The sequence below is a fragment of the Solanum tuberosum genome, unplaced genomic scaffold (assembly GCF_000226075.1).
Source record: "Solanum tuberosum cultivar DM 1-3 516 R44 unplaced genomic scaffold, SolTub_3.0 scf00035, whole genome shotgun sequence".
In the NCBI taxonomy this organism is placed as follows: domain Eukaryota; kingdom Viridiplantae; phylum Streptophyta; class Magnoliopsida; order Solanales; family Solanaceae; genus Solanum; species Solanum tuberosum.
Window position 1 is genome coordinate 318,328 of NW_006238963.1, and position 14,742 is coordinate 333,069.

At 31.4% G+C, this 14,742-nt stretch overlaps 1 protein-coding gene across 1 annotated transcript; it reads left to right on the forward strand.

Annotated features, from left to right (window-relative positions):
• The first annotated feature begins 10,443 nt into the window (after positions 1 to 10,443).
• Positions 10,444 to 13,595, forward strand: LOC102594734 (uncharacterized). The gene is made up of 5 exons (XM_006342693.2): positions 10,444 to 10,642; positions 10,719 to 10,873; positions 12,930 to 12,988; positions 13,071 to 13,166; positions 13,241 to 13,595. The coding sequence occupies exons 1-5, from the start codon at positions 10,548 to 10,550 to the stop codon at positions 13,298 to 13,300; spliced, it is 465 nt and encodes a 154-aa protein (XP_006342755.1). The 5' UTR covers positions 10,444 to 10,547; the 3' UTR covers positions 13,301 to 13,595.
• The last annotated feature ends 1,147 nt before the right edge of the window (positions 13,596 to 14,742 follow it).

A 14,742-nucleotide genomic window follows, 5' to 3' on the forward strand; every position in this document is an offset into this window, starting at 1 on the left:
TTATATATAATTATATATATATATATATATAAATAGATTAATAATTACACATATAATGTTTAGGTTTACTATGTAGGCTGTAGGATACTAGTAATTCAGTATTACCGTAATATTTAGGCCCATATCAAATTACTGCCATCCTGTTTCACTAAATTTTAGGCATTAGGTTTTGCATTATAACTATAAATATCACATATTACTTGCACTTTCATGAATTTTTTTTAACAAAACTAGAATTAGCAGCGCTAGTTAACTTTTTTACTTTTACCGTTTGCTCTTTTTTCTTGCTTTATTTTATTTGTGTGCTATTTGCTTTTGAAATTTTTATCTATTTCTTTCTAAGAAGTTTTTTCATCATATTTCAGGTTTAAGAGACCTTAATTGAAGACATGAGTTGAATTGCTGGTTCAACCTCGATGCGATTTGTGTTTAGTGATAGTACTTTAGAGTTTAGAGTTAGTTTCATTGAAATTATTGATAGTATTGTGTTTTAATGTTTTACTCGTGATTATAATGGAAAGGATATTTAAGAGATTCAATATTATTACTTTTCCTTATATGAAAATTTTATTTTTTAAGCATGCAAATATAACTTTGATTATGTTATTAATTAGTTATGAAATAAGTTATAACCGAATAGCCAAATCGAAAAAACCAAACCAAAAAGAGAAAAACCGAATCGAACCAATTTTTTTTTGGTTCGAATTGGGTTATACTTTTTCAAAACCAAAAACCAAAAAATTTAAATCGAATAACACAAAATCGAATGCACACCCCTACTTCACCCATCACAATCTAGTAATCTTTTGTGTCTACTAAAATTTAATATCTATGTCCATATTTAGAGAGCTTTAGGTTTGACTTAGGGGTATATATATTTTTTCTTTGTTGTTGTAAATAAAATCTTTGCAGTTTAAATAGTGGTGGGTCAAGAATTTTAATTGAGCTTATCATAATGGAAATAATATATTTTTCTTTAAGAAAAGTAGGTTTATTCTTGATTAAGATAATATTATACTTTAATAAGAGATTATTTATATAGTTCAGAACCTAAATAAGCCACAAAAAGATAAAGTGACCAAAATAAGCCACTATTTCAGTAAGTAACTAAAATAGGTTTAACATATATTTAGTGTAAGAATTTTTTTTGTTTTATCCAATATTCCAAACATTTTCCATTAGTCTCATAACATTATATTATAATATAAAACGGAACTATTTTTTACATCTTGTAAAACGGAACTATTTTTTATTAAGTGGAAGAAAAAATTATGTTTTACAAAGAGGAATATTTTTCACGTTTTGCATTAAATTGTATCTCTTTATGAAGATTTTGCAGTGTTTGTCATACAATTATATTGATTTGACATATCATAAAAAAGAAAAAAATTATTACATGTATTTTTATTTTATTTTATTCTGAATACTCCTCCAAGATCTATTTAAGGACGTTCAAACATAGCACCTTCAACATCTTTAGTCATATATTTTTCTTCATTTCAATCACAAAAAAATGTCTTCTGAACCAAAAGTTAGAGTTTCGATTTATTGGGATGGCGAAATTATACATGACGGAAATACCGTTTATTATAAGTGTCCTCCCAAACACAATGCTAAATAATCAATTAATGTCCGATATGATAAATTTCTTTCATCAATTTATAAAAGAATGAGTATAAATAGTACTGATTATAATTTGATTATAGTTGAAAAATACCCTACTTCATTTTTATCACAAGGACAAGTACATTTTGGAGAGTGAATTATCTATAATGACGAATCGTTGACCGACTTTTTAAGGGTTCTAAATGACTACATAGATCAAATTAAGTTAACAATACTTGAAATCTATGTTAGAAAGGAGCCTAAGACTAGTCAACAACTTTCTCCTTTATGGGTCGATGTTCATCCCCGATTAGAAAATCGTAATAGCGTTGATGGATTTCCGATAACTCAATCTACTGATTTTCCTAACATGACTCATTATCAAAATATTCTTACCGGTCGATATGATTTTGATTTGAACGAAATTATCAATGAAAGTGACTGGTAATGCTCAATAATTATATTTCGATTATTATTTATTGATTTTGTCAATTATTTATTAATTTATATGATTTATTATTCTTCTTCTTATTATTATATATTTTGTAGCGGTTTACCTCATCAAGAGAGGAATATTGCTCCAGTTATGGACTAGATAATTATTTTGGTCAGTCCTCACACTTTGAAATAACGAAAAATGTTGGGATATCCTCAAATTTTCATGTCTCGCCTACTTTTGATGCAAATGATTATCAGTATGTCTAACACTTGATTTTTTTTTATCTAAGTTAATTATATGAAGCAAATATTTATACTTTGTTACACATATAGGGAAAATATCACACAAGATGAGCCCGTTGATCTTGTGAATATCGATAATCGTGACCTTCCAAATTACGGCTCACCTTCAGCTAGTGATAGTGATGATTTGCCTAATGCTGAGGAATCAGGAGATAATGTTCCATTTGAGGCTGATCTAGTGATGATGATTTTTTTATGCACAATCGATTGCCAAGATCAATGTCCATGAGTCCATTTCATGGTGAAGAATCTTTTTCACTACCGACTCAATAGTTAGTGGTCACATCATCGATGGTGCGTATGCCTGAGTTTCGTAATCATGAAATTACTTATATGGTCCAGATATCTTTGGTGATACACATGATGAATATACATCACAACGTACGTGGCATGAACCACAAAATTTCATGAATGGTGCTATTTATATTGAAAAAGGCATGTTATTCAATTCAAAGAAGCAGTTGCAAAGAACAGTTAAGCTTCTACATTTAAATATAGTGAGCGAGTACTTTGTTATTAAATCGACATAGAAATCACGACGACTTGTTTGCAGGCGTGTAGACAAAGGATGTCGATTTAGGCTGACTTCTTTTAACGATAAACATACTAACATGTGGAAAGTTGAAAGGTACATTAAAGAACATACATGTGATATGGGTACGTGCCGCGATGGAGATTTCAACTTGGATGTTGAGATGATTTCATCTGTCCTCCGTAGTGATATAGAAAAAATGTCAAGGTACTATTTTATCCTTAGATGATTTTTCTTTAATAAGAAAATATTCATTTTTTATTTGATAATTAATATTATTTTTACTTTTCAGGTTTCCCTTCAAAGACTGTCAAACAAACGTTCTTATAGCATATGACATTTTGATAAGGAGAAGAAAAGCCTATTTTGATCGCAAGTGTGCTTTTAAAAAAGTCTATGGTACTTGGGAGGGTTCTTTTGCCGAGTTGCCAAGGTTCATGGAAGCTTTGAAACACTTCAATCCTGGATAGTTGAATGGAAAACAGAGCGGCGTGTCGATGTCATTGAAGATGTATTCAACTATGTGTTCTGGACTTTTAAACCATGCATTGATGGGTTTGTGTTTTGTCATCCTGTTATATCGATTGACGGAACACATGTCTATGAAAAATATGATATCAAGTTGTTGATTGCGATTGCAACAGATGGTAACGACTCAATATTACCTTTGGCATTTGCAATAATTGTGAATGAGAGCATAGAGACATAGACTTTATTTTTGGATCATTTGCACTTGCACATTGTCAAGGGTCGTGGAGGTGTAGCATTGATATCAGATAGGCAACACAGAATACTCTCATTCGTGTATAATTCTCCAAATTGGTAGGCCCCATTTGAATTTCATCATTTTTAAGACATTTGAAGGCCAATTTTTAAAAAAATAATCAAAAATGTCACTTTGAACAACCTTTTATGGGCAGCTGCAAATCACTGTTAGGAGAAAAATTGCATGGTACAAGTAGGCCAACATTGCACTGCCTCAATTGTACTTACATACGTCATGGATGAGATCTAGGAACGCCAAGTATTGTATGCTAATAAGGTTCCCTGATGTGTTCGAAAATAAGATGCCCCAATATAACAAGCATGTAACATCTAAGAATCTTCTCAACCCGCTCCACTATAGTAGCATCTCTAATTAGATCTACTTGTAACTGATCTCGCAAGTAGCCGGTAATGCTATGTATCCTCACCCGACTCGCACCATCTATATCAGTAGGTAATATGGCGTATCCTGTGAGTGTCTCTAATAAATTATGCCATGGACGAATTCTCTGTGCAGCATCCTGCATGTACACAACATCACCATCGATGCGCAAACCAAACAAGACCTACACATCCTGTAATGTAATCGTGACCTCACCAAAAGGTAAGTGGAAGTAATGAGTCTCCGGCCTCATAAGAAAAGAATGAGAAAAACAATGTTTCCTTTCCTTACAGTCAAGGAAAATATTATCCCGATCCCCAAAACCTAATAGTCTCTTCGACTATCATCAACCAAAAGCCACTCTCCGGGGAATCCACTTCGGACTCCTTATTCCATTTTCGGACCGCTCAACCATAGTTGTAACAAGGGAACGTCCAAATTGCATCCTGCCCACACAAACTACATCATATAGTCCAGACCTACGTAAGATCTACTCAGCACGTCCATGAGGTCGGTGCAAACGAAATAAATTCCAGACATCATTCATGCGCACCGTTTTCATAAGGCTACTAAATGATATCTCACTTTTCCATAACAATTCTGATTTATGCTCATGCTGAGAGAGAAAAAGTGTACGATCAATCGGTTTAAGATTCACAACACGCTCTATTATATACTGTAAGAAAAATTCTATTAATTCGCTTAATATAATTATATCTTGAAAAATTAAATCCTGAACTATCTTCAACAAATAATTGTATGAGAGTTAAAGAATCTCTATCTTTAGACAACCCCAATTTGTCTTCAAAGATAAATAATTAACATTTAAATAGCGTGTTATTTGCTATAGACTGATCGACAAATAGAACATAGAATAATCGAAATGCTAACTATGCAGGAGATATTAGAACTGAAATTGAAATGGCATAGCTAAAATATTCTTCGAGTTAAAGCTTAGTAATTTTCAATATTGAGATTTTTTTTGTATTAGCAGTGGCGAAATAGTATTTTTGCAATACCAATCCTTAAAAATCTTTTAGGGGCTTGCTCCTCCTCAAAAAGAATTTTTTTAGGGGCTTAGGTAAATTTACAGGTCAATTTTGTATTGTCATTGTGTGTCCACTTAATGTGGTATGTTGCAAGGATAGAGTGTTTTGAATTTTAACAAATAGCAAATGGAAATATTCATTTCTCTCTCTATAAGTCATTGAACATCTCTTTATATTTTTATAAGGTAAAGTAATTTACCTAATGAAGATAAGGAAAAAAGTCCAGTATCCAAGTGGTTACCAAAAAGCAGAGAACCTGAAAATAATTGAACATCCTTTTTGCTGGCTTATCTTTCTATGTCTTTTGGAAATCATGCTTATATTATGAAAGCTAAGTCAATATTATAAGCTAGCTGATATTTTCAACAATGTAATTCCTTTTGTTTCTTTCAAATTAAAGACACTTTTTTTCTAACTCAATATTTAATAATTGAATGCACATTGTATAAGATTTGCTGAAATTTTGAACAAATTACAACATTATTTCAAAACAATGAATATGAGATGGATTTTTTTTTTTACCTAATTTATATAATTTGTAGGGTCAGATTGTTGTGTTGTCAGGTTGTGGTACTCCAATCTTTCAAGGTTTTGATTTTTTAGTGTGGGGTCGCTTCAGTTGTCGGATTGGGACCATCAATTTGTTAGGGTTTTGCCCTGATTTTCTTTCCTTATTTGAAGTTTATTTTTTCCTTAAAGAAAAATCAAAGTATTACTATAAATACTTTAACTTTTCCTGAAAGAAAAATATAATTTTCTTTCATATTTGATTTATATTTTCCTTAGAGGAAAGTTTGGAAATCTATAAATTGAAGATCCCTATTCTCGTAGCATAGCACAATAGAATTGAGTCATCGTTAGACACTTAAAGTTGTCTATGTGAATTATGCAGACAACTTTAAGTGTTTGTCGATGACTTAAGCCGAATTCACAATGTAGTCATTAAAGAGTTTTGTTTATGTGGAGATTTTCTCTCTACAGTTTTAAGGATTTTTATTAGTTTTTTTAATTATGTAGGTCAATTGGTCATATCATATAATAATATTATGTCTTTAAATATAGTTTTTTTTGTCATCTAATTTATTATCATATGATTTACAACTGTAAGCTTCCGCATGACGCCCTAATCACTTTCAAACCCAGCCTTAATTGGCCTATATAATTAAAAAAACTAATAAAAAAACCTTAAAACTGTAGAGAGAATCTCCCCATAAACAAAACTCTTTAATGACTACATTGTGGATTTTATTGTGTTATGCTATGAGAATAAGGATCTTCAATTTATAGATATCCAAACTTTTCATCTAATGAAAGAATAAACCAAATTTGGAAGAAAAATATATTTTTATTTTAGGAAAAGTTAAAACATTTATGGTAATACTTTGATTTTTCTTTAAGGAAAAAATAAACTTCAAATAAGGAAAGAAAATCAGGGTAAAACCCTAACAAATCTCCCCTTTTAACTGGATTTTCTTGACAAAACTTGATCAACCTTCTTCACATGCATGTGATCTTCGTTCTTCACATAGTCTTCATCACTGTTGTTTGCAATGGTTAAAAATAAAATTTAAAATATATGGGTTAAAAATGATTTTAAAATATTTTATTTTTATTTTCAAAAATGCAGCAACAGAAATGTTGAAAATATGGTTTTAATCTCTTCTCCACATGTAGCTGGACAAAAATCTTCATTATCATCAAATGTGTTGCAAATTGATTTGAAACCGCGCTGAACCTGTATTCAGCCTCGTTCCATTGGATCATTGAACAATGTGCTCTGATACCACTTGTTGGGTTCAAAAGTGATTAGGGCGTCATGCGGAAACTTATAATTGCAAATCATATGATAATAAATTAGATGACAAAAACTATATTAAAAGACATAATATTATTTTATGAAATGACCAATTGGACTACATAATTAAAAGGGAAAAGATATAAAATCCCCCCTGAACTTGGTACAAAAACTTACTTTAGTACTTAAACTACACGGGTGTTTATATACCCCCCTTAACATCTTTTAAGTGATTAAAATACCCCCTAAGGGATGATGTGGCATAGAGAGTGAGTGCACTCTCCTGAAAGTGCGTGAAAAAAGAGAAAAAAAAGTTGATTTTTAAAGCCCTACACATGGCCTTTTTTTATTGGCCAATATATAACAAATTATTTAAATAGTTTTTTTATATATATTAAATCTTTAAAATATGTAAATTTTCTTATTAAGAGGTAAATGAAACTAGTGGGTCCCCTTTTTATTTTCTTTAATTTTTTTATTTTTATTTTGTTGTCTTCTTCAATACACATTTTTCTCCATTGAAACATCTCTTCCTCCATTACTTCTTCCCCACCTCTATCCACTATTTTCATTTCACTAATCTTTTACTAATCCGTAAAATTCAATAGCAATGTCATTTTATTGACGTCGATTTCACTCTATTATTTGTATCGATTTGACAAATGTAAACTTTCTTAAATTTTGAGCGACCCATTTTGATTTCTCGATCATTCAAACATTTCTCATAAAATTTATATTTTTTTGGATCAACTTTCTTATGCAATCTTCATTTCTTATTTGAGTTGTCAAGAAAAAATTGGCTTTCAAAAAAATCCATTCTCCAAGAGGGTAAATTCGCTGGGAGGGTTCGAAGAAGATAATGTGAAATTTCTTCTTTAAAGTGACTTAAAAAATTGTTGAATAGTGAAGAAGAAGAAAAGAAAGTATTGAAGGTTGGAATAATGGTGAACAACAAGGAAGAAGAAAGAGAGGGGGTGGGGGTATGCATTTATAAATTAATCAATTGATATAATTAATTTTTAAAAAAGTGTTTAAGAAAAAATAGTGAATAAGTAAAAAGAAATAAATATTAATGACATGGTGCCTACATGGTTATGATGTGGCGCTTACGTGGCTATGATGTAGCGGGTGAAAGTGGTGTTATAGTCTCAGGGTGGAAAAAAAATCACTTCAAAGATCTTAAGGGGGATATTTAAATGCCCGTGTAGTTTAAGTACTAAAGTAAGTTATCCGACCAAGTTCAGGGGTTTTTTTTATGTATTTTCCCTAATTAAAAAAACTAATAAAAAACTTTAAAAATGTAGAGAGAAAATCTCTCCATAAACAAAACTCTTTAATGACTACATTGTGGATTCTATTGTGTTATGCTATGAGAATAAGAATCTTCAATTTATAGATCTCCAAACTTTTCCTACAAGGAAAGAATAAACCAAATAGAAATTAACATCTTCGAAGTGAAAATGTTTGGAAGATAAAAGTGAACCATGAAAGTGAAAGGGGAGAAGAAGAAAGTGAAAAAGTAAAGTAAATTTTCTTAAGGTGTAAGATTTTCTTCTACTTTATAAAGTGTAAGTTTTTCTCTTTACGAAGTGTAAAAAATAGTTTTGTTTTACAAGGTGTAAAAAATAGTTACATTTTATATTAAAATATACACGTTATGAGACTAACGGAAAACGTTAGAAATATTGAATAAAACGGAATTTTTTCTTACACTAAGCCTATTTTAGTTACTTACTAGAATAGTGGCTTATTTTGGTCACTTTTATTTTTTTATGGCTTATTTAGGTTTCGGACTGTTGATTATGGAGTGAAAATAATTTTTGATAAATGGATGAATAATGCAATAACATGTGATTTTTTTTTATTAAAGCAGTCCAATGAAGATATCATTAAACTATATCTTTAGGATAAGACTGATAAAACAACTCAATTTGAAAAAGATATCGAGCTAAAAATTGTCTTGACCAACATTATGCCGATTAGAACCATCTAACTCTAATGACCTGAGAGTGGATGTCAAATCATAGATTAACAAAATAATGATGAGATAAGCTTTTATACTGATTTATCATAAAGAATGTTACGATTTTTATTGATACACATTTAAGGATATCTTGATTGAGTAGAGATCTTAAGGGTACGAAATTGACGAAGAATACTCTATAGGTTTCACTATAAGTAGTCATATAATTATTTATACTATAGATTTTGCAATTTTGAGAAAAAAACTTCGTATTTACCGTTATAATTTTGAGAAAATAATATTTACCATTACTAACGCTTGATTACAAAAAATTCTATTTTTAAGCTCTTTATCTAATGTTGTCAATCATTTGCTTCATTGGTTCCAATGGTGGCAGCTATGAAATCTGCTATTGGGTTAGCTATTTCCCTTTGTTCGGTGTCCGGGGAAGAGAAAGGAATCCAGATACTGTATTTGAGGCAGTTGTTCGAATTCCTTATGATATGCAATTGAAACAAGTTCTTGCTAATGGTAAAAAAGAGGGGTTGAACATGACATTTCTCGTGTACCTATTATGGAAAGTGTTTGGACTTTGTCTCTTTTTCTTTCGTTCTTGTTCCAAGGCTGCGACGCAAATTCATCTTCTAAATCTAATATATTCTTTTATTTGTTATTATATTTTAATTTATCTATCATTCAATTGTTGTTAGTTATGCCTTTATTATTTTATTATAAAATTAATTTAATTTATGCATCTCTAAAGAACACTTAAAAATTCAACGGTGGCTAAGTTGATAACTTTTAGGGCCTGCATGAAAGGACACCTTGGTAATTGGATTTGGTGTAATTGAGTGTAATTACACTGTCTGTTCTGTTTGGTTGGACATGTAATTACTTGGTCAACAAGTAATTTGTATAATTGGTAGGAGGTAATTATACTCTACAATTCACAGGCAGAGGTTGTGAATTATTGGTAATTACATGGTGTAATTATCAGCTGATTGCTTTTTAATTTTCTTTTTTTTTTATTTCTATTTTTATTTTTTTGTTTTAATTTTTCTTACTTCTATTATTATTTTAAGTTCTTTTTTTATTTTTATTATTCTAAAAGTTTATTTTTATTTTTATTATTATATTTCATTTTCTTCTTGTTCTCAACCTTACTTTACGTGATTCTATGCAAAAAAAATTCGTATTATCTATTTCTTTATGTCATGCTTATTTTCTCATTAGCATAATTTTATTAGTATTCTAATTTTTAAATTAAAATACAATTTATTGTTAAGTAAGGTTATAGACTTGCGTTTTTTTTAAAAAAAATAAAAAAAAATCATATTTATATATGCTATGTTGAAATTTTCTATAAGAGTATTATGTTAATTTTTTTGTTTTGAATTTATAACACATGTTATATTTTCAGTTTCATTTTTTTTTATAGTAATACTGAATTCACATTGCACGTCATTTTTTAATTATACGTGATAAATTATCTTTTAGTCAAACATTTAATAATTTATGACATTTTATTTATATATTAATCTTTTTATCAAACATGCATTTCACGATATTCGTAGAAACTGCATACTTTTAATTTTTATGATTAATTCACAGAACGGTGTCGTGTTAAACTAGAACTGGCGTTTCCCTTTTCCCTGTGAGAAGAAGGAAGATCAATTTCGCCGGCATTGTGCCCTAGAAAATTTAGGTTTCCGGCGATGGAACAACTGAGTGAAGAAGAGAAAAAGGCGCTTCGTGGAAGCAAATTCGCGCCGCTTCCTTCTGCACCTTCGTCTTCTCGTCCTCAATCTAGGTTCTAGAGCTGAAGGGATTGATATTACGTAGGATTCGTACTAGTTTGTTATTGATTAATTGATTTGTGGTTGCAGGCTGGCTCATCCAGGAGGACCCATGAAGACAAATAAGGCAGCAGCTTTAGCAAAATTCCTTGACAGGAAATTGCAGGACCCTAGCGGCTTGTCATCTCTTGATCCTCGTCTCATTGAACTCGCCGTCAAAAATGCTAAACACACTCTTCAAGCCAGTACTATTCTTTTTTTTTTATTTCTTCTTGCATCATTCCATTTATTCTTTTAATTTCTTTACCTACGTGTTTATGCACTATGACAGTCCGATATTTACTTCAACTCTTCTTGAATGTGTTGTCTGGCCCTTTTCCAGAATCTTGCATTATAAGACTCAATGTGGTATGCTCGAGGATTTTCACTAAGGGGTAGTGTTTAGGATTTGAACTTGAACCTCAAGATGAATTTTGAACCCTCCAACCTCTAGTCTTGTGTGTGTTCGGGGGATTCAAAATCTATATATATGCTAAAAATAAATAAATACCTTATATATACCGTGAAATATTTTGCTGACGGGGTTCAGGTGAACACCCTCGCCCCTCCTAGATCCTCCCCTGGCCTGGCCCGGCCCTCTCTCAACCCCTGTTCGTAGAGGGAACTTAGTGTGCCAGGCTGCCATTTATAAGATGCACTACGGTTATCAGTACTACTGTTTACTTCTGCTCTTGTTCATCCAATCATCACTGGTGCTCCCTTTTGCTCTTTAACTTGATATTTTCTGCTGGGTTTTTAATCACATAAATTGTGCTACAGAATCTTGAATAGTTTTTTGTGTTTTACATGATATGCACAATGACATGTGGATCCAAGTATGTGTTGATGATTTTATCCCTTACTACTATTTTTCATTACATCATTACTTCTTACTCCCATTTGAACACTTGAAACGTTCTGCCTGTTTCTTTGTTGGTTCAAGTGAGCTACAGATTCTTGAATACCCTTTTGAGTTTTAAGTGATGCTTTTAAGATTTAAATATGCTATACTCTATCCATACCATAGGTCTCATCGTAAATTTGTAATAGAGCTAACAAAGTCAACTCTGTTGTACCTATGTTGCTACCATGCATCTTCTTGATGCCATTTATAACACTACTTACTTCATGAAAAGTAAATATGCAATACTGGGGATTGCTGACTGCATCACGTATCTCCTTCTGCACCACTGTGTGAAACAGTGGTTCGACTTGGAGAGAGTAGATATTGTGTGTATATATATATATATATGCCCAGATCATAGTCTAGCTAAGTTTTTTGTGTCAATGCATGGAGTATATCGGGAGACTAAGTTCCCAAGTTGGCTTGTAAATGGTGCCATGTACTCTTCTGGTTTTTTGATGTCCTTATTTTAATACAGTAAATATAAACGTATCTTTGGTGATTATTTTTTACCAGGGAACCTAAATTGATGCTGATAAATTAGCATTCGATTTATCATACTTTGGGATTGTGTCCCCTTGTTTTTTGGTATTCATTTGGAAGCTGTGTGTACAGTATACACTTTATTTCTACTACACTGAATGCCATTTATTTTCCAAATGCTGACAAACTTCAAGCTTAGTAGTTAGAACTCTTCCAAAATAATAAACGTTGGCGTGTTTGTGTAGAACCTTGTGATCATAGCAGGTGCTTTTTATCAAAGGGATTAATTGAAGAAACATTAGAATTCTAACTTCCTTACTAAGAAAAAGCATTTGAATTCAATTTCTTGTGCAAATATACCATTTTAAGCTCTTTTTCAAGTTTAGTAGAACCTGAACATCCTTTAGAAGGCAGTTCAAAAGATACAGTTCTAAGGATTTTCATCTTACAGAAGTGGCATTTGAATCCGTGTAAAAGTGTAACTTAGACATGAAATTCATCTCAACTACGAACTTAACAAAATTAATTATTGGATGCTGAAAACCAATATTAAAGCCCACATGGCCAGCTGAGGTAGATTATACATGTTACATGTTCCTCTGTATTTCAATAGAACTATTCAGGTCAAAAGTTGTGTTACTTGATTAGACATTTCAAACTTAATATCAATTTGAGGTTTACTGCTGAAACCAAACCAATAAATAGTATGAATATGATTTTAGATTGTAATGCTATATGAAGTTGCTTAATAGTTGTCAATGAGTGATAGTATTCATCACAAAAGTGTCGTTCATTTGCATGCTATTTTAGTTGGTGTAAAATTAGAATATTGTGATAGAGCGTAATTATTCTCTTACAATTTGGAAATGGAACAGGTGGGACATCAAGTAGAGGAAGAATTGTTCAGCATGTGGATTCTTTTGGTGATTCGGAGGTTTTCGATTTGTGATTTCTGTGAAGATGTGAAAGATCTAGCAAGTATTTAAACCTGACTAACTTTGGCACAATCTTTCCAGGAATCTGCTGAAGATAAAGAGACTCAAATATCCGTCCAAAAAAAAAGTAAGAAAAACAAAAAGAGGAAGAAGATGAAGAAGGAGAAACAGCGTAAGGTATTCTATCAATTTACACAGTCTATCTTTCATCTTCTGCTTTCCAAGTTAGTCCTGAATGTGGTTTTTGCCAGAAATTGGAGGAGTCTTCAAATGGAATGGCCAACAAACCTAAAAAGAAGCTGAAACTATGATCTACGTGGGCTTTCAAGCGTTGTTGTTAGATTATTGGAGCTTTAAGTAGATAGATGGCATGGTAAGAGTCACTAGTTCAAGATTTTACAGTTGCAGAGGCTAACCACCACATTCCACATTCCATCTTGGTTCCTCAAATTGAACTAATTTTTCTTGCTTGGCCAGTTGTGCAAGTATTTCGTTCTTGTAGCATTTTACTTTGTGCCATGAGTTTATCGTCAAAGTTATAAGCTTTAATGACATTCATAGTTAAAGGAAGTATTTTTTTTTTGATAAGATTCCTCAATGTTATCATTTGGTGGTTTAACGTGAGTGCTTTAAGTTGAATAGAGTAAGTTTTGACAAGAAAAAGATGTCCTCCCAACAACATTTGAGAAAGGAAGCGCAAGGGACCTTAGCTGTCTTGGGATGCATATCGACCGGTTCGGTCTGGTTTTGTCTATTACCAATTCGATTTTTGATTTTCGATTTGTAAATATACTAAATTGATAACCAATAAGATATTTGTTATGGATTTTTGGTTTTTAATGGTTTGATTGGTTCAACTGATAAGAAAATGCTCCTCATTTTTACTTTTTTTTTTGCTTTATCTTGTTTTATTTGTTCATATATACATTGTCTTCATTAGGGGTGTCAAAAATGAACCCAAACGTAGGTAACCCGCTCAAAACTTTAAGGGTTGGGTTCAAGATAATTTGAATTTGGTTCAATCTCAACCCATTCAAGCCTAACCCCTTTTAAGAGAATCCTCAATTGAGCCCAATTCAATTTTCAATTTCAACCCGTTTTAAAACTCTTTACTAAGCTATGTTCCTATATTAAAGGTATGAATTATTATCTGTTTAACATCTTTTAGGATTTATCTATGCGTTTGTTACTTTTTTTTAAAAAAAAAAACTTGAGCTGAAATTCAAATTGTGATTATAAAAGTTAAATATCACTATGTTAAAGTTATTGAGATTAATCAGGTCAAATTGGGCAGGTCAAGACCCAATCCGTTTCTTAGCCCATTTGAACCCAACCCATTTGAACCCAGCCTATTTGAGCCCAAAGTAATCTTGGACGGGTCAAGACCCAAACCGATTTTTATTTCAAATATCGAATTTCAACCCAATTCACCCATTTGACACCCCTAGTCTTCAGGTATAAAAATCTATATGAATTACAACAAAAGCAAATTCAAATAAGTCATTGCTAAAGCAAATTATAATTATTTTGGTTAAGTAGCAAACCTCTATAACACAAAACTTCTAAAAAGAAAAATATGGTCATTCCACTGTTCACATTGATGGGTAGAACTTCTACAAGCCAACAACAATAGAAAGAAAACAACACCAAGACAACGATTAAAAAAGCTAAGCGAATCGATATTCCAATATAAAAAAAGGTATAAAATTGCTTTAAAACCATTAAATCAATAACTCAACATCGATAAATATTT